Below are 21,342 nucleotides of genomic sequence, written 5' to 3'. Positions count from 1 at the left end.
TATTGCCGGTAGGGTATAGAAAGGAGGTGTTGAGAGTTGCACATGAGGTACCAGTGGGAGGTCATTTGGGAATAAGGAAAGCTCAAGCTAAAATCCAGAAACATTTTTATTGGCTTGGACTACATAAAGATGGGAGTTAAATTTTGTCAATCATGTCACACATGTCAAGTGATAGGGAAACCTCAAGCAGTGATAAAACCAGCGCCCTGAATACCCATTCCAGCATTTGAGGAACCTTTTAAGAGGGTCCTAATTGATTGTGTAGGACCGCTTCCTAAAACAAAAAGTGGGAATCAATATCTTTTGACTATAATGGATGGGTCTACTAGGTTTCCAGAGGCCAGAGGTAATATTACAGCTAAAAGGATTGTGGAGGAGTTATTTCAATTCTTTACTAGATATGGACTACCCACAGAAATTCAATCGGATCAAGGATCAAATTTTACTTCAAAGTTATTCAAAGAAGTTATGGATAGCTTAGGAATAAAACAATTTAAATCAACTGCGTACCATCCAGAATCGCAGGGAGCATTAGAAAGGTGGCATCAGACATTAAAGACAATGTTGAGGGTGTATTGTCAAGATTATCCAGAGGATTGGGATAAAGGAATCCCATTCGTATTGTTTGCAATTAGGGATGCACTATTTAGGGATCTACCAAATTTAGCACTTTTGAACTAATTTTTGGTCATGAGGTAAGAGGACCACTTAAATTGATTAAGGAAAAATTGGTGGGTGAGAAATCGGAAATTACACTATTGGATTACGTGTCAAATTTTAGGGAACGAATAAATAGAGCAGGTGAATTGGCTAGACAACATTTGAAAGTTGCACAAAATGTGTTGAAACGTGTAGCGGACAAGAAATCAAAGTTGGTAGTTTTGCCAGTGGGGTAAAGTTTTAGTGTTGTTACCAGTGGTAGGGGAGCCTTTAAAAGCTAGGTTTTGTGGAGCGTATCAGATTGAAAGGAAATTAAGTGAAGTGAATTATGTGTTAAAAACACCAGATAGAAGGAAGACTCACCGAGTGTGTCATGTGAATATGCTTAAAAGGTACTTTGAAGGGGATGGAGAGAAAAAGGAGGAGGTTTTAATGATTCTAACTCAAAGTGACGAACCAGATCCAGATGACTGTGAATTTGCCATCCCTCTAATTAAATTGGAAAATGGGGATGTTCTTCAAAATTGGGGTGAATTGTTAAATTACCGTCCAGAGGAAAAACAAACTGACCTGAAAGAGTTACTGATGTCACATGGGCAAGTTTGTAGAGATAAATTGTGAAGTACTAAAATGGCTATACATGATGTAGATGTGGGAAATGCTGTTCCGATCAAACAACATCCATATAGACTTAATCCTTTAAAATTGGCACAGGTTAACAAAGAGATTGAGAGTATGCTTACAAATGGCATAATTGAAGTGGGTTGCAGCCAATGGAGCTCACCCATAGTGATGGTCCCTAAACCATACGGTACCCAACGGTTGTGTGTGGACTATCGAATGGTGAATGCAGTTACAAGAACGGACTCTTATCCTATCCCGCGTTTGAAGGATTGCATTGAGAAATTGGGTCAATCTGCTTTTATTTTCAACTTCCAGACATGGAAAGAACATTTAAAACATCGTATGGAGTTCTTCGACCGATTCAGGCGGCGGGTTTGGTGATGAACCTAGCCGAAAGTGAATTTGGAGAAGCCCGAATCATTTTCCTTGCGGAGTTACCGATACCCTCAAGACGAAGGGAAATAATGTGATTTCTTAGCAGGAGTGGATTTGATCGAACAGTTGTGCAAAAGTTTTGTGGCGTGATTACTCCACTGATGGAATTGCTGAAGAAACGTTAAAAAATTCAATGGACAGCGGACTTTCAACAGGCATTTGGCTGCCGGAAAGCTGTGATCACCAATGTTCCTGTATTGGAGAATTGCAAGGGACTCTGTGATCAGATTGAACTAAAGTATCTGATTCTAAAGAGAAATGCTGAGGAGTAGAGGAATGGATGGATCGTGCAGAGACTTTGTTCAAAGAGACTGTCAATCGAGAAGGATTTCGGTTGGAGGAAGAAGAACAAAGAAAAATGGGCTATATTATTATACCTGTTTGCGTGTGGTTTTTTTTTTTTTTAAACTAAAAGGTAAATTTACTGTGTACATTTCTTACGGGATGGTGCAAAAGTGAAAAATGAAACCATCTTGAAGTTGATGGTTTATTTATTTTTTCTTGGGGGGAGGTGTCATGTGAGAGTGCCTTTAAGAAATGGATGTTGCTTCCGGTTGCGGCTATGCCTAGGTAGGTCGCACGTTCGGCAGCTCCCGCCGGGAACGGACTTTTGGGCTCTTTAGAGGGGCCCCAACGGCAATTGTTCGACGGCTTCCAGTGTGGGAAGGTGACAGCAAGGTCCCCCCGACATTATATGGATTGGACCAGGAGTGGAGCGGTGAAAAAAGTGATCTTGGCGCAGCGAAAAGTGCGAGGGAGGAAAAACAAGATGGCGGCGGGTGGAGACCAAGCAGCGCAGTGGTCGCAGGAGCAGCAAGGGTTTCTTAAACGCTGCTTTGAGGAGCTGAAAACCGAAATTCTGGTACCAATGAAGGCGGCGATTGAGAAGCTAGTGGAGACCCAGAAGGCCCAAGGGGCGGCGATCCGGGAGGTGCGGCAAAAAGCCTCGGAGAACGAGGACGAGATCTTGGGCCTGGCGGTGAAAGTGGAAGCACACGAGGCGCTGCACAAGAGGTGGGCGGAAAGATTTGAGGACCTGGAGAATAGATCGAGGAGGAAGAATCTTTGGATTCTGGGTCTCCCTGAAGGAGTGGAGGGGCCCGATGCTGGGGCATATGTGAGCACGATGCTCAATTCGCTGATGGGCACGGGAGCCTTCCCGAGGCCCCTGGAGTTAGATGGGGCTCACCGGGTCCTAGCGAGGAGACCCAAGGCCAACGAGCCGCCAAGGGCTGTAGTGGTGAGGTTTCACCGTTTTATGGACAGAGAGTGTGTCCTGAGATGGGCCAAGAAAGAGTGGAGCAGCAGGTGAGAGAACACGGAGATTCGAATCTACCAGGATTGGAGTGCAGAGGTGGCTAAGAAGAGAGCTGGTTTCAATCGGGCCAAGGCGGTGCCCCATCGGAAGGGGGTGAAGTTCGGTATGCTGCAGCCAGCGCGATTCTGGGTCACGTTCCAGGATCGGCACCACTATTTCGAAACGCCTGACGAGGCATGGAGCTTTATACGGACTGAAAAGTTGGACTCAAATTGAGGGTTTGTTGTGGGGGGATGTTTACTGTGTATATGGTGTTTATTACGTTTAGGGAATGTTCCTTTGGTTTGGGTGCTGGATGGGGATAGGTGAAGGGATTTGATGGGGAGACTGTGGGAGAGTGTGGGCGTCGGTGTTGGAGGGGCAGACCCCCACGAAGGAAGAGGGGGAGTGGAGGCCCGGGGATGGGGATTTGGGGTAAGGCCGCAAAAGGAGCTGCGCCAGAGGGGGCGGGCCCGGCTCAGGAAAGCGCAGGCATTTTCCCGCGCAAGGGAAGGACGGGGGGGGGGGGGGGGGGGCGTGCTGGAGACGAGCGCGCACTGACTGCCGGGGGGTCGATGGAATGGCGGGAGAAGCCGGGGTCAGCAGGAGTGAGCTGACTTACGGGACTGTTATGGGGGAAGCAAAAGGGGGGGGGGTGGGGGGAAGAGAGAGAGATGGGGTTGCTGCTGCATTGGCCAAAGGGGAGCTGGAAGTAGGAGAGGTGGTCGGGGCGGGGGTCCACCGTCTGGGGGACTGGAGGGTGCAGGAGGCGAGGGCATGTGGCTGGCCGAGAAAAGGAGATCATCGGCCGGGGGGGAGCGAGCAGCCCCCCCCCCCCCCCCCCCCCCCAAAAAAATCTGGCTGATAACTTGGAATGTGAGGGGCCTGAACGGGCCGGTCAAGAGGGTCCGGGTGTTCGCGCATTTACAGTGACAGAAGGCAGACGTGGTTATGCTCCAGGAGACACATTTGAGGGTGGCAGATCAGGTTAGGCTGCAAAAGGGATGGGTAGGACAGGTGTTCCACTCGGGGCTGGATGCGAAGAACAGAGGGGTTGCAATCCTGGTGGGGAAGCGGGTGTCGTTTGAGGCAATGAATATTGTAGTGGATAATGGAGGTCAATATGTGATGGTGAGCGGTAGGTTGCAGAGGGCGCGGGTGGTACTGGTAAACGTATATGCCCCGAACTGGGATGATGCCGGATTTATGAAGCGCATGCTGGGTCGGATTCCGGACCTGGAGGTAGGAAGCTTGATAATTGGGGGAGGGGGGGGGGCCCGGCTGCGGCCAAGGTGCTTAGGGGGTTTATGGACCAGATGGGGGGAGTGGATCCATGGAGGTTTGTCAGGCCCCAGGCCAGGGAATTTTCATTCTTTTCCCACGTCCATAGAGCCTACTCCCGGATAGATTTTTAAATTTTGAGTAGGGCGCTAATCCCGAGAGTGGAGGGAACGGAGTACTTGGCCATAGCCATCTCAGCCCCGCACTGGGTGGAGCTGGAGTTAGGAGAGGAGGGAACAGCACCCGCTGTGGCGTCTTGATGTGAGATCATTGGCGGACGAGGTGGTGTGCGGGCGGGGGTGCATTGAAAGATATTTGGAGGCCATCGACAATGGGGAGGTGGCAGGTGGGGGTAGTCTGGGAGGCACTGAAGGCGGTGGTCAGGGGAGAGTTAATCTCCATCAGGGCCCACAGGAGAAGAGAGGGCAGGGAGAGGGAGAGGTTGGTGGGGGAGATTTTAAGGGTGGACAGGAGATATGCAGAGGCCCCCCGAGGAGGGACTACTCAGGGAGAGGCGGAACCTCCAGACGGAGTTTGACCTGTTGACCACAGGGAAAGCAGAGGCACAGTGGAGGAAAGCGCAGGGGGCGACGTATGAGTATGGGGAGAAGGCGAGCCGGATGCTGGCACACCAGCTTTGTAAGAAGGAGGCAGCAAGGGAGATAGGTGGAGTTAAGGACAGCGAGGGAATACGGTGCGGAGTGCGGTGAGAATAAACAAGATATTTAGGGACTTCTATGGGGATCTGTACAGATCTGAGCCCCCAGCGGGGGAAGAGGGGATGTGACGATTTTTGGATCAGCTGAGCTTCCCGAGGATGGAGGAGCAGGAGGTGGCTGGTTTACGGGCGCCAATTGGGCTGGAGGAGCTGGTTAAAGGATTGGGGAAGGCCCCGGGGCCAGATGGGTTCCCGATCGAGTTTTACAGGAAATACTTGGACCTGCTAGGCCCGTTGCTAGTGAGGACTTTCAATAAGGCAAGGGAGGGGGGGGGACCTTGCCCCTGACAATATCCGGGGCGCTGATCTCTCTGATCCTGAAGTGGGACAAGGACCCACTGTAATGTGGGTCGTATAGACCGATCTCGCTCCTCAATGTGGATGCTAAGTTGCTGGCAAAAGTACTGGCTACGAGAATTGAGGACTGTGTCCCTGGGGTGATACATGAGGACCAGATGGGATTTGTAAAGGGCAGGCAGCTAAACACTAATGTGTGGAGGCTCCTCAATGTGATTATGATGCCCACGGTGGAGGGAGAAGGGGAGGTAGTGGCAGCTATGGACGCGGAGAAGGCCTTCGACCGGGTGGAGTGGGAGTATCTTTGGAAAGTGCTGCGGAGGTTTGGGTTTGGAGAGGGGTTCATCAGCTGGGTCAGGTTGATATATAGAGCCCCGGTGGCGAGTGTGGCTACGAATCGGCGGAGGTCGGGTTACTTTCGGCTGTACCGAGGGACGAGGCAGGGCTGCTCCCTGTCCCCCTTGTTGTTTGCATTGGCAATTGAGCCTCTGGCCATGGCACTAAGGGAGTCCAGGAAATGGAGGGGACTGGTCCGAGGGGGGGGAAGAGGAACATCGGGTGTCGCTGTATGCGGACGACCTGTTGCTGTATGTGGCAGATCCAGTGGAGGGGATGGTGGAGGTCATGCGGATCCTAAGGGAGTTTGTGGACTGCTCGGGGTATGAGCTCAATGTAGGGAAAAGTGAGCTCTTTGTGGTGCATCCAGGGGACCAGGGAAAGGGGATAGACGACCTACCGTTGAAGAGGGCGGAAAGGAGCTTTCGGTACTTAGGGATCCAAGTGGCTGGGAGTTGGGGGGCCCTGCACAAGCTCAGTTTGACGCGGTTGGTGGAGCAGATGGAGGAGGATTTCAAAAGATGGGATGTGCTGCCACTCTCGCTAGCGGGCAGGGTACAGTCGGTTAAAATGATGGTCCTCCCGAGGTTTCTCTTTGTGTTCCAGTGCCGTCCCATTATGATTCCCAAGGCCTTTTTCAAGCGGGTACGTAGGAGCATCATGGGTTTTGTGTGGGCAAATAAGACCACGAGGGTAAAGAGGGTGTTTCTGGAGCGTAGTAGGGACAGGGAGGGCTGGCGCTGCCGAATTTGTGCGGCTATTATTGGGCTGCCAACATGGCGATGATCCGTAAGTGGGTAATGGAGGGAGAGGGCGCGGTGTGGAAGAGGTTAGTGATGGCGTCCTGTGTGGGCACGAGCCTGAGGGCGCTGGTGACAGCACCGCTGCCGCTCTCGCCGACAAGGTACACCACGAGTCCGGTGGTGGCGGCGACGTTGAAGATCTGGGGGCAGTCGAGACGACACAGGGGCGAGGTGGGAGCCTCGGTTTGGTCCCCGATTCGGGAGAACCATCGGTTCATCCCGGGAAGGATGGATGGGGGGTTTCGGAGCTGGCATCGGGCAGGGATTAGAAGAATGGGGGACCTGTTTATAGGTGGGACGTTTGCGAGCCTAGGGGCGCTGGAGAAGTTTGGGTTACACGCGGGAAATGCTTTCAGGTATATGCAAGTGAGGGCGTTTGTGAGGCGGCAGGTGAGGGAATTCCCGCTGCTCCCGGCACTGGGGATTCAGGACAGGGTGATTTTGGGTGTAAGGGTTGGGGAAGGCACGGTCTCGGCGATTTACCAGGAGCTGAAAGAAGAGGAGGCCTCGGTAGAGGAGTTAAAGGGCAAGTGGGAGGAGGAGCTTGGGGAGGAGATAGATGAGGGTCTGTGGGCTGATCCCCTGAGTAGGGTTAATTCTTCCTCCTCTTGCGCCAGGCTCAGCCTAATACAATTCAAGGTTACTCACAGAGCGCACATGACAGGGGCGAGGTTGAGTAGGTTCTTTGGGGTGGAGGACAGATGTGGGAGGTGCTCGGGAAGCCCGGCGAATCACATCCATATGTTCTGGGCGTGCCTGGCACTGGATGGGCTCTGGAGGGGTTTCGCAAGGACTATGTCCAAGGTGGTGAAAGTCCAGGTCAAGCCGAGTTGGGGGTTGGCACTATTTGGGGTAACGGACGCGCCGGGAGTGCAGGAGGCGAAAGAGGCCGGTATCTTGGCCTTTGCATCCCTGGTAGCCCGGCGGAGGATCTTGTTATTATGGAAGGACGCGAAGCCCCCCAGTGTGGAAGCCTGGATAAATGACATGGCAGGGTTCATTAAGCTGGAGAGGATAAAGTTTGCCTTACGAGGGTCTGTGCAGGGGTTCTTCAGGCGGTGGCAACCGTTCCTAGACTATCTCGCGGAGCGTTAGGAGGAGGTCAGCAGCAGCAGCAACCCAAGGGTGGGGGTGGGTCTCTTTCGGGGGGGGGCTTCCCTATGGGTACCTTTGAATGTCATATGGGGAGGTTACCGTATATGGGGAAACCCAATGTATAAGTTTTGTATAATCTTTGACTGTTGTGTTTTTGTTTCTTTCTTTTTGTTATGGGGGGGGGGGTTTGCTAAAAATTCTGTTGGAAAATTTGAATTAACATTTTTTTTTTAAAAAAGAAATGGATGTTTAAGCAATGTACCTTTAAGAAATGCAGTGAGCTGGATCTGCTGTGATCTCTGCCATGAAAGACTATCTCTGGATCATTTGGGTGATTTAAACTCATAATAGCAATGCCTTTAACCTGATGTGTTCCTGTTTAAAGGTGTTAAGTCTCTTATATGTTGAAAGGAATAACTGAAGGATTATTTAGTGTTGTATTATTTTCGGGGTTATAGTTGAAGTAAAGGGTGTTAAGAGATCCAATGTTTATTTAAAAGGTTAAGTTGAGTTCATGGAATAAACACCGTTTTGTTTAAAACCACGTGTCCATAATTGTAATATCACACTTGGAAAACAAGCCGTGTGCTCGGAAAAGCAGCAATAGCATTGAAGGGGGAGGTTGGTTGAACTCCATGATACATTTTGGGGTTCTGAAAACACCTCTCCCATAACACCAGTCAAATAAAGGACAAAAACAATCTTTCAACTCCCCCAAAGACGGGCTGTGGCAGAAACACCGGAACAGAAAGCCATCTTGACTGACTGAACTCTGCGCCCCCCCCCCCCGACTATACTCACCAAGCTCATAAAACATTTGACAGAGCAGGGCCCAATCCCAAGCTACCTGAACCCCAGGTACCTAAAGTGCGAACCTGCTAACCGGAACGGCAACATCCCAAAATTGGCTCCCTTCCCAATGGAGTGACCGAGAACACTCTGTCTTCTCCAAATTCAGTTTACACCCTGAAAAAGTGCCAAAACGCTTCAACAGCGTCATTATATCACTCATTGTGCGGATCGGGTCTGTCACATACAGAAGGTCATCAGGTACAAGACACCCTAAGTTCTATCCGCCCCTCATTATCCCCTCCACCTATCCGACTCTCTTAGGCCAATGGCCAGAGGCTCTATCGCCAATGCAAACAAGAGGGGGGACACATAGGCCATCCCTGCTTCGTTCCAAGCTCACGTTATTTGTGCGGACACTAACCTTCAGTGCCTATATAACAACCAAACCAGGGCAGCACGGTGCCGCAGTGGGTTGTAAGGTTTTCGGGCAATTCGGCCCTTTTTGGACTGCCCAAGAATAAAACCCAGAGACTGTAAACTGACTTTTCAGCCAAGAGAACGTAACCAGATTTCCCAGCAGGCTTGGTCCGCTGAGCTGAGTAGGGGCATAGGTATTTACAAACCCCCCCCTAGGAGCTACAAGGAAGAAGGAGCCAGACAACGAGATAAGATCAAAACACAGACAAAGGGGCACGGGAATACACAGGGGGCCTGCCTGCAAGCAGGACAATGGGATGGTCATAGCCCCATGCAGATGTAAATGACCTGGCCTCCACCAGAGCAGAATCCAATTAACACCCCATCAACATAGCAAGGTGAGAATAGCAGCCATCTCCGGAGCAGCTGGAAGACTTTTGAAAATCTTCACAAGAGAGCTTAACCTTGTTATCCTAAAAAGCAGACTGTCTGGGCTCAGTATATTGCGCTGGAAAAGCCCCTTGAAGATAAACGGTAGAAAAAACCAAGTTGGAGGCGGACCTGGGGGAGGTACTCCAATCTTGACAGAAGCCACCGGCAGGAACTCACTGGGAGGAGGGGGCGGAGTCGGCGCCAAATTCAAATCGCGGCAGGTCTGCCTGGCTGGAAGGAGCGGACCTGCGAGGAAAACCCGGAAGCGAACAGCTCCGACCGGCTCAAAGGAGGCGGGACCAGCGGGAACTTTAAACTTGGACTGATACAACGCAAAGGAGGAGGAAAACCCGGAAGTCGACAGCTCTGACCGGCTCAAAGGGGGCGGACCAGCGGGAACTTTAAACCTTACCAATTCAATGCAAAAGGGGCTGGCCGAACACAGGAAAAAGCCTGGTAAAAACGGATATAAAAGGGGCTGTGTTTCGATTGAGGGTCTCTTGGCTCGACCTCTCCACCTTTGACTTGACCTCTGCAGCCTGTGACTGTAAGTACCCTGCAGCAGCTTGCGAAACTCCCTTGACCTTGATAGTGGTTGAGGCTTTGGGAAGGGGACTTGATTTGTGTTCTGTGTCATTGCTAAAACTGTGTAACAATAAGATTTTTCGTTGTGTCCGTTATAGTACTTTCTGAATAGACTTAGTTTTGTGTTAGAGTTTAAGATTTTATTATAATTTCTTCTGTTTGATGATTTTGACCTGGGTTTTGCAATAAACCTTGATTTGCTGATAATTGGAGTCGTTTAAATTCTTCAATCTCTCACCAGCGATCTCTGACCAAGTCATTGTTAAGATATTCCTCACCTTAATTCCGGGTTCAAGAATCTAGGGTCATCTTGAGCGATTCACCTCAGGACAGGCTGCTGGTTAGGTAATAAACAGCAGTGTCCTATTCTCTCTCTTGGAAAGCTACTCCAGCGAAGTAGGAACCGGGTGGGTGTTGCACCACCGGCAAGAGAGAGAATCACCTGGGCATTGGTAGGGGTCTGGATATCTGTGTGATATAAGCCTCAGGCTTCCGGTTAGGGATAAACGGCAGGCTTGATTCAGTGCTCTCTTCCGTGGAGGTGTCCCAGTGCGGCATCCCCTGGCCTCTGAAGTTTCAGTGCCAGCTGGAGAGAGACACACACAGATACTCAAACCCCAGATATCGGCCCAGTAGTGGAGTAGCAGAGATGGCACCCTCTACAGTTAGCACTGCTGCCTCACGGTGCCAAGGTCCCAGGTTCGATCCGGCTCTGGGTCACTGTCTGTGTGGAGTTTGCACATTCTCCCCATGTTCGCGTGGGTTTCGCCCCCACAACCCAAAGGTGTGCAGGGTAGGTGGATTGGCCACGCTTAATTGCCCCTTAATAGGAAAAAATAAATTGGGTACTCTAAAGTTGTTGTTTTTTTTTTAAATTTTAATATATCAACCAAACCCATGACACAAATTTAGGCCCTATCCCAAACCTTTCCAGCACCGCAAACAAATAACGCCATTCTACCCTATCAAAAGCCTTTCGGCATCCACCGTAACAATAACCTCCTGCCCATTCCCCTCTGATGGGGAGAACACCAAATTTGACAGCCGCTGCGCATTAGACAACAATCACTGGCGCTTCACAAACCCCGTCCAATACTCTCAAATAACCTGTGGGAAACAATCCTCCAACCTCCGCGCCAATACCTTGGCCAAAATCTTCACATTTTAATAAGGAAATCAGGCGGTATGACCTACACTCCACCAGGTCCTTATCCTTTTTTAAAATAGCAGAGAGATGGACGCTTACATCATCATCTCCAGAAGAGACCCCCGTGCTACCGAATCCTCAAACATCTCCACCAGTAATAGTACCAGCCGGTCATCAAACTTTCAATAAAATTCCACCGGCAACCTGTCCGGCCCTGGCACCTTACCAGTCTGCATTTGCCCAGTAGCTGTCCGGACCTCATCTGCCTCCAAAGGTTCCTCCAACCCTTCCCATCCTCCTCTTACTCCCTTGTACACACACGACTGCATGGCAAAATGTGGTTCCAACTCCATCTACAAGTTTGCTGATGATACGACCATAGTGGGCCGGATCTCGAATAACGCCAAGTCAGAATACAGGAGAGAGATAGAGAACCTAGTGGAGTGGTGTAGCGACAGCAATCTATCCCTCAATGCGAACAAAACTAAAGAGCTGGTTATTGACTACAGAAAGCAAAGTACTGTACACACCCGTCAGCATCAACGGGGCCGAGGTGGAGATGGTTAGCAGCTTCAAATTCCTAGGTCTACACATTACCAAAAATCTGTCCTGGTCCACCCACATCGACGCCACTACCAAGAAAGCACAACAGCACCTATACTTCCTCAGAAAACTAAGGAAATTCGGCATGTCAACATTAACTCTTACCAACTTTTACAGATGCACCATAGAAAGCATCCCATCTGGCTGCATCACAGCCTGGTATGGCAACTGTTCGGCCAAGACCGCAAGAAACTTCAAAGAGTCGTGAACATAGCCCAGTCCATCACACAAACCTGCCTCCCATCCATTGACTCCATCTACACCTCCGCTGCCTGGGGAAAACGAGCAGCATAATCAAAGACCCCTCCCACCCAGCGTACGCATTCTTCCAACTTCTTCCATCGCGCAGGAGATACAAAAGTCTGAGAACATGCACGAACAGACTCAAACAACCTCTGTTCCCCGCTGTTAACAGACTCTTAAACAACCTTCTTATGGACTGACCTGATTAACACTACACCCCTGTATGCTTCACCCGATGCCAGTGTTTATGTAGTTACATTGTGATCCTTGTGTTGCCCTATTATGTGTTTTCCTTTTATTTTATTTTCATGTACTTAATGATCTGTTGAGATGCTCGCAGAAAAATACTTTTCACTGTACCTCAGTACACGTGACAATAAACCAATCCAATCCAGTCCTCCACCTTAGGACTCTCCCACCCTTCCAAAAACTCCACCATTTCTGACTCCTCCCCAGGCAGCTCCAACCTATACAGATTCTTATAGAACGCCTCAAATGCCCATTAATTCTTCTGGCGCGGACACTAACCCATCACCTGAATCTCGCACCTGGACAATCTCTCGGGAGGCTGTCTGCCCCTTAACTGACCAGCCAAAAGAAGATGACTGGCCTACTCCCCATATTCGCATATTGTCCTCCTTAAGCGCCACAGCTGGCGCACCGTCTTGTCAGTGGATTAAAAGGTCAAACTGTATCTGCAGTTTCTTTGCTAGTTAGGAGCTCTGGGGTGAGGTCACTGAAATACATATCATCTACCTCCAAAATTTCATCCACCAACCTTTGATGTTCCTCTCTTTCCCCCCCCCCTCTTCTCCCCCCCTTCTTCCCTCCCCCTCCTCCCCCCCTTCTTCCCTCCCCCTCCTCCCCCCCTCTTCTCTCCCCCCCTCCCCCCTTCTCTCCCCCTCCCCCTCTTCTTCCCCCCTCCTCCCCCCTCTTCTTCTCCCCCCCCTTCTTCTTCCCCCCCCTCTTCTTCCCCCCCCCTCTTCTTCCCCCCCCCCCTCTTCCCCCCCCCCCTCCCCTCTTCTTCCCCCTCCCCTCTTCTCCCCCCCCTCTCCTCTTCTCCCCCCCTCCTCTTCTCCCCCCCCTCCCTCTTCTCCCCCCCCTCCCTCTTCTCCCCCCCCTCCCTCTTCTCCCCCCCTCCCCTCTTCTCTCCTCCCCTCCCCTCTTCTCCCCCTCCCCCTTCTCCTCTCCCCCCTCCCCCTTCTCCTCCCCCCCCTCCCCCCTTCTCCTCCCCCCCTCCCTCTTCTCCCCCCCCTCCCCTCTTCTCTCCCCCCCCCCCTCTTCTCTCCCCCCCCCCCCCTCCCCTCTTCTCCCCCCATGTACCTGCGTCCAATTAAGGGGCAATGTAGCGTGACTAATTCACCAACTCTGCACATCTTTTTGGGTTGTGGGGGTGAGATTCACACAGACATGGGGAGAATGTGCCAACTCTACACGGACAGTGGCCCGTGAACTGGAGTTCAGAAGAATGAGGGGGAATCTCATGGAAACCTATAAAATTCTAACAGGAGTAGGCAGGGTAGATGCAGGAAGGATATTCCCAATGGTGGGTGTGTCCAGAACCAGGAGTCACATTCTGATGATACGGGGTAGGCCATTCAGGGCAGGGAAGAGAAGAACTTTCTTCAGCCAGAGAGTGGTTGGCTTGTGGAATTCGTTACCACAGGAAGTAGTTGAGGCCAATGCATTGTATGTTTTCAAGAAGCAGTTAGATTATAGCACTTGGGGCAAAGGGGATCAACAGATATGGGGGCAAAGCGGTTTAGGCTATTGAGTTGGGTGATCAGCCATGATTATAATGAAAGGCAGAGCAGGATCGAAGAGCCAAATGGCCTCCTCCTGCTCCTATTTTCTAAATTTCTATGAATGAATCGAGCGAACCTTTACTACAGTGCTTCTAATGCACTTGTATATATTTTTTTTCAAATAAGGAGACCAAAACTGTACACCATATTCCAGATGTGTTCTCATCAATGCCATGCTGTAGCTCCAGTAAATTTTCTCCACTTTTAAACTCCGTTCGCCCTGCAATGAACCCAACATTTCATTTGCTTTCCTAATCACTTGCTGTAACTTCTTACTAACCTTTTGTGATTCATGTATCAGGACACCCAGATCCCTCTGTACTACTGAGTTCTGCAATCTCTCTCCATTTAAATAGTATACTGCTTTTCTATTGTCATCAAGTGTACAAGTTCGCATTTTCCCACATTATACTCCATCTGCCAAATATTTGTTTCCCTGTCTATCCTGGTGTCACCAGCAAAAATCTTTTGTTTTAAAAAAATATTTCCAATCCACCTACCCTGCACCTCCTTTGGGTTGTAGGGGTGACACCCATGCAGACACAGAGAACGTGCAAACTCCACACGGACAGTGACCCAGGGCCAGGATCAAATCTGGGTCTTTGGCGCCATGAGGCAGCAATGCTAACTACTGTGCCACCATGCCACCCTTTCATCAGCAAATTGGCGTATCAAATCATTGATGTAGATTCCTGTGGCACATGATACAGCTTGCAAAAGACTCATTTGTCCCCACATCCTGCTTCCTCTTTGTTAGCCAATTCTTTATCCATGCTTATATGTGATCCTGTACACCACGTTCTCCTGTCTAGCACCCTTTGATTTGGTACTTTATAAAAATGCCTTTTGGAAATCCAAGCACGCCGCATGTATAGGTTCCCCTTTATCCACCTTGCTTGTTACTTCCTCAAGAAACTCTAACAATGGCAATCCTTCATTCCACAAGTTCAATCAGGAATAAATTAAACAAAATACTCATATTGTGGCTCAAGCAAATGTGTCAAAACCAGAATAAGGAGCAGCACAGCAACATCCAGTCTGCTCATCTGCTCTCGGAATGCAACACCACCCTTAGTTGGTGCCCGCTTCTTATCAGCTTCTGGAATGCAACACTACCCATGATTGGTGCCCAGCGGCACCTCACTTGCGCCTCACCTTTGACTTGACCTCAGCCTTCGTCATTCCATCCGCCTTGTTGTTTGCTTTTTGTGTCGGTGGTAACTTTCCTTCCCCAAGTGCCATCATCTCAGGACTGGGAGTCATAACTACAGAAAGGTGAGAGAATAGTGTTAATTACTAGGTCAGTACAGGGTTAACCAATCATCAGAAGCCTACTGTATAAAGATTACCTCTTCAGTTTATTTTTACACTAAATAAATTTAGATGATGAGCAAGATTTGAACTGTGGCTCAGTGGTAGCACTCTCATCTCGGAGCCAGAAGGTTGTTGATTCAAGTCGTATTCCAGAGACCAAAGTGCTAACCTAGGCTGACACTCCAGTGCAGTACTGCAGGAATGCTGTACTGTTAGAGGAACTGTCATTATTTAAAGAGGAGCAGGGGAGTTCTCCCTGATATTCTGGCTAACATTTAAGCCATGTCAGTCATCGTTCAGTTAGTAACACTCTTGCTCCTGAATCACAAGTTTTCAAGTTCATGTCCCATTGTAGCGTCTGAGCATAAAAATCAATGCCGACACTGCAATACAGTACTGAGGTTGAACTGCACTGTCAGAGGTACCACCTTTTGGACAAGACGATAGACTAATTCCTCATCTGTCTGCTCAGGCCAGCAGAGACATAAACGGCCAAATGGCTTCCTTCTGCATCGTAACAATTCTAAATGTTCCTGCTCATTCAATGTAAACAGCACATGCAGGCACAGCAGTAACCCTATAGCCAGTGTAATGTGGCAGTTAGGAACATTTCAATTACTAAATAGGCGCACCTGTGGTAACCGTAAGTATCTGCTTGACTCTGGGAAGAACATTCAGAGTATTGGGCGTATATTCAAGATCTAATCCAAATCATCAGCAAGTCATCCAGGTTGACATTTAAGTGCAGTACTGAGAGAGTCCTGGAGATGCGATTCTTTGGCTGAGAAGCCACGGCCTCAAACTCTGGTTCTGGTAGCTGTGCAAGGTACCATCCACTAATCAAAGAATAGAAAGCTCTCCTATTGCCTGGAGCTGTATTTTCCTACAAACATCAAAACCAAATCAACTGATGGTCCTCCTGATTTGTTGTATATGCGACCTTTTCGGGGACAAGTTGGTTGTCCTGTTTGTCTACAAAACAAGGGTGTCACTTCAAAGGTAATTCGCTGGCATTGAAGCACTTTGGGGTGTAGATACAAAAGTTCTTTCTCAATGTTCTAACAAAATACAGCCTCAATAATTCTAACAGACTTGTAGTTTTAAGTAGTGTACAGAAAATTCCTTTAGTTAAAGAAAACTTTATATATAATAAATCTTTACTAGCGTCACAAGCAGGCTTACATTAACACAGCATTGAAATGGTGGTGCAGTGGTTAGCACTGCTGCCTATGGTGCTGAGGACCCAGGTTCGATCCCAGCCCCGGGTCACTGTATGTGTGGAGTTTGCACATTCTCCCAGTGTCTGCCTGGGTCTCACCCCACAACCCAAAGATGTGCAAGTTAGGTGGGTTGGCCACGCTAAATTGCACCTTAATTGGAAAAAAATAATTGGGTACCCTACATTTATTTTAAAAAACACTGCAATGAGTTACTGTGAAAATCCCCTAGTCGCCACACTACGGTGCCTTTTCGGGTGCAGAGGGAAAATTCAGAATGTCCAATTCACCTAACAAGCACGTCTTTTGGCACTTGTGGGAGGAAACCGGAGGAACTGGAGGAAATCCATGCAGACATGGGGAGAATGTGCAAACTCCGCAAAGTGACCAAAGCCAGGAATCAAATAGAACATAGAACATTACAGTGCAGTACAGGCCCTTCGGCCCTTGATGTTGCGCCGACCTGTGAAACCACTCTAAAGCCCATCTACACTATTCCCTTATCGTCCATATGTCTATCCAATGACCATTTGAATGCCCTTAGTGTTGGCGAGTCCACTACTATTGCAGGCAGGGCATTCCACGCCCTTACTACTCTCTGGGTAAAGAACCTACCTCTGACATCGGTCTTATATCTATCTCCCCTCAATTTAAAACTATGTCCCCTCGTGCTAGACATCACCATCCGAGGAAGAAGGCTCTCACTGTCCACCCTATCCAATCCTTTGATCATCTTGTATGCCTCAATTAAGTCACCTCTTAACCTTCTTCTCTCTAACGAAAACAGCCTCAAGTCCCTCAGCCTTTCCTCATAAGATCTTCCCTCCATACCAGGCAACATTCTGGTAAATCTCCTCTGCACCCTTTCCAATGCTTCCACGTCCTTCCTATAATGCGGCGACCAGAATTGCACGCAATACTCCAAATGCGGCCGCACCAGAGTTTTGTACAGCTGCAACATGACCTCATGGCTCCGAAACTCAATCCCTCTACCAATAAAAGCTAACACACCCAACACCTTCTTAACAACCCTCTCAACCTGGGTGGCAACTTTCAGGGATTTGTGTACATGGACACCGAGATCTCTCTGCTCATCCATACTGCCAAGAATCTTACCATTTGCCCAGTACTCTGTTTTCCTGTTATTCCTTCCAAAATGAATCATCTCACACTTTTCTGCATTAAACTCCATTTGCCACCTCTCAGCCTAGCGCTGCAGCTTATCTATGTCCCTCTGTAACTTGTAACATCCATCCGCACTGTCCACAACTCCACCGACTTTAGTGTCATCTGCAGATTTACTCACCCATCCTTCTACGCCCTCCTCCAGTCATTTATAAAAATGACAAACAGCAGTGGCCCCAAAACAGATCCTTGTGGTACACCACTAGTAACTGGACTCCAGTCTGAACATTTCTGTCCACAACTCCACCGACTTTAGTGTCATCTGCAGATTTACTCACCCATCCTTCTACGCCCTCCTCCAGTCATTTATAAAAATGACAAACAGCAGTGGCCCCAAAACAGATCCTTGTGGTACACCACTAGTAACTGGACTCCAGTCTGAACATTTCCCATCAACCACCACCCTTTGCCTTCTTCCAGCTAGCTAATTTCTGATCCAAACTGCTAAATCACCCTGAATCCCATGCCTCCATATTTTATGCAGTAGCCTACCGTGGGGAACCTTATCAAACACTTTACTGAAATCCATATACACCACATCAACTGCTTTACCCTCATCCACCTGTTTGGTCACCTTCTCAAAGAACTCAATAAGGTTTGTGAGGCACGACCTACCCTTCACAAAACCGTGTTGACTATCTCTAATCAAATTATTCCTTTCCAGATGATTATACATCCTATCTCTTATAAACCTTCCCAAGATTTTGCCCACAACAGAAGTAAGGCTCACTGGTCAATAGTTACCAGGGTTGTCTCTACTCCCCTTCTTGAACAAGGAGACAACATTTGCTATCCTCCAGTCTTCTGGCACTATTCCTGTAGACAAAGATGACTTAAAGATCAAAGCCAAAGGCTCAGCAATCTCCTCCCTAGCTTCCCAGAGAATCGTAGGATAAATTCCATCCGGCCCAGGGGACTTATCTATTTTCACACTTTCCAGAATTGCTAACACCTCCTCCTTATGAACCTCAAGCCCTTCTAGTCTAGTAGCCTGAATCTCAGTATTCTCCTCGACAACATTGTCTTTTTCCTGTGTGAATACTGACAAAAAATATTCATTTAGCACCTCTCCTATCTCCTCGGACTCCAAGCACAACTTCCCACTACTGTCCTTGACTGGCCCTACTCTTACCCTAGTCATTCGTTTATTCCTGACATATCTATAGAAAGCTTTAGGGTTATCCTTGATCCTACCTGCCAAAGACTTCTCATGTCCCCTCCTGGCTCTTCTTAGCTCTCTCTTTAGGTCCTTCCTAGCTAACTTGTAACTCTCGAGCGCCCTAACTGAACCTTCATGTCTCATCTTTACATAAGCCTCCTTCTTCCTCTTGACAAGTGTTTCGACTGCTTTAGTAGACCACGGTTCCCTTGCTCGACCACTTCCTCCCTGCCCGACAGGTACATACTTATCAAGGACACGCAGTAGCTGTTCCTTGAACAAGCTCCACATTTCCATTGTGCCCATCCCCTGCAGTTTTCCTCTCCATCCAATGCATTCTAAGTCGTGCCTCATCGCATCATAATTGCCTTTCCCCAAGATATAACTCTTGCCCTGCGGTATATACCTATCCCTTTCCATCACTAAAGTAAACGTAAACGAATTGTAGTCAATATCACCAAAGTGCGCCCTGGCGCTTCAAACAACAGTGCTAACCACTGTGCTACAATGCCACCCATTTGTACGGTTCACTGCAACATCAAGCACAGCGTGTTGCAAATTCTCAACAATTCTGCAGCACAGTGGCACAATGGTTAGCATTATTGCCTCATAGCGCCAGGGACCCAGGTTCGATTCCGACCGTGGATGACTGTGTGGAGTTTGCAAGTTCTCCCCATGACTTTCCTCCGGGTGCCTCCCACAGACCACAGAAGCGCAGGTTAGGTAGATTGGCCATGCTAAAATTGCCCATTAATGTCCAAAAAAGTAGGTAGGGTGCTCTTTCAGGGGATCGGTGTGGGCTTGATGGGCCAAAAGGCCCCCTTCTGCACTGTAGTGATTTCATGATTCTAATTTGGGATACTCAACTTAAGCTGCAGCAGTTGAGGACATAATTTGGAATCTGAAGGGCTCTTAGTAGGAGCTTATAGCTGTGATCTGACCAACATCCATGTGGGACAATACCCTGCAACCATAGAACACCCGAGTTGGTGTCACACCAATCCTCAATCCATGGGAAGTGGTTTACTGGTGTCTGTGCAAGTTCCAGCATACACCCCAAATGTGTAATCACAATTCTAATGTAAAAAAAAAAAATAGACATTCAGTTTGCACACAGCAGGTTTCCATAAACATCAATGTGATAAGTGATCTTGTTTTAAGAATGTGTGATACTCAATTCCTCACAACTAAATATATAACCCAGTGAGGATGAAAGATGGTAAGAGGGGTAAAAAAAACATCCATGGCTAAACAAGGAGGTCAAGGACATTAGAAAGACAAAAATAAGGTATATCATATTGCAACGGCCAGTGGCAGGCTGGAAGATTGGGAAACTTACAAACATAAACAAAAGATGCTTAAAAAGTAATTAAAAGTGCCACAGTAAATTACGAAAAGCTAGCGCAGAATATCAAAAAGGAGAGCAAAAACTTCTCTACAGGTACATAAAAGGGAAGAGAGTCGCTACAGTAAATGTTGGCCCCTTGGGAGATGAAACTCTTAAGTTAATAGTGGGGATCACAGAAATGGCAAATATGCTAAAACAATACTTTGCCTCACTTTTCACGGTGGAGGACACTAGTACCATCCCTATCGCAACAGGCAATTCAGAGGTAATAGAAAGGGTGGAACTTGGAACAATCAGCATCAATAGGGAAACGGTATTCAACCATCTCTTGGGATTAAGGGCAGACAAGTCCCTAGGGCCGGATGGCGTACATCCTAGGGTATGAAAGCAAGTGGCAGCAGGGATAGTGGATTCATGGTTATAATATTCCAAAATTCCCTGGACAAGGGAACGGTTCCAGTGGATTGGAAAAATGCTAACGTACCACCCTTATTCAAAAATGGAGGCAGAATGTGGGAAATTACAGACCAGTTAGTTTAACATCCGTTGCTGAAAAATTGTTAGAATCAATCTACCAGGACGCAATATCAGGACATTTGGAAAGACAAAGCGCTATCCACCAGAGTCAGCATGGTTTTATGAAAGCAAAGCATGTTTGACTGCCAGCCGCAGCACGGTGGTGCAGTGGTTAGCACTGCTGCCCAACGACACCGAGGTCGCAGGTTCAATCATGGCTCTGGGGCATTGTCCATGTGGAGTTTGCACATTCTCCCCGTGTTTGCGTGGGTTTCGCCCCCACAACCCAAAGATGTGCAGGGTAGGTGGACTGGCCACGCTAAATTGTCCCTTAATTGGGAAAAATGAATTGGGTACTCTCAATTTAAAGAAGAAAAAGAAAAAATCAAGTTTGACTAATTTGCTTGAGTTCTTCGAAGATGTAACAAACAAAATGGATAATGGGGATCCTGTAGATGTAGTATATCTGTACTTCCGGAAAGCGTTTGACAAGGTGCCGCACAGAAGATTAATTCACAAGGTGAGATCATATCGGATATGGGGTAACTTATGAGCTTGGATAGAAGAGTGGCTGACGGACAGGAGATCGAGAGTCGGGATAAATGGGTCTTTTTCTGGATGGCAAGGTGTAACTAGTTGGGTGCCACAGGGTTCGGTCCAGCTATTTACAATCTATATTAACAACTTGGATACAGGGATAGAAGGTTCCAAAGCAAAATTCGTAGAGGACACAAAAATAGGTGGGACAGTAAGTTGCAATGAGGAAGAACCTTACAAATGGATATAGATAGGTTAGGAGAGTGAGCCAAAATGTGGCAGATGGAGTTTAATGTGGAGAAGTGGGAGGTCATGCATTTTGGTCGACAAAATGGAAAGACAACTTATTTTCTAAATGGGGAGAGACTTCGGGGTGCTCCGAATTAGAGGGATTTGGATCATCCTCGTGCATGAGTCACGGAAAATGAGCATGCAGGTGCAGCAGATAATAAGGAAAGCAAATGGAATGTTGGCATTTATAGCAAAAGAAACTGAG

The 21,342-nt window shown here is 48.4% G+C and overlaps 1 protein-coding gene across 6 annotated transcripts in view; it reads right to left on the bottom strand.

Annotated features, from left to right (window-relative positions):
- The window catches only part of LOC140414552 (AT-rich interactive domain-containing protein 1A-like), a 251,459-nt gene that overhangs the window by 85,822 nt on the left and 144,295 nt on the right, over positions 1–21,342 (bottom strand). For all 6 annotated transcript variants that reach the window (XM_072500985.1, XM_072500986.1, XM_072500988.1 and 3 more), the window contains exon 10: positions 14,726–14,835. In XM_072500985.1, the coding sequence (XP_072357086.1) occupies positions 14,726–14,835 (110 nt within the window). The remainder of the gene's footprint in view (positions 1–14,725; positions 14,836–21,342) is intronic.

This window comes from Scyliorhinus torazame, chromosome 1 (genome assembly GCF_047496885.1).
Source record: "Scyliorhinus torazame isolate Kashiwa2021f chromosome 1, sScyTor2.1, whole genome shotgun sequence".
NCBI lineage: Eukaryota > Metazoa > Chordata > Chondrichthyes > Carcharhiniformes > Scyliorhinidae > Scyliorhinus > Scyliorhinus torazame.
This window is presented reverse-complemented; position numbering and strand designations above follow the sequence as displayed.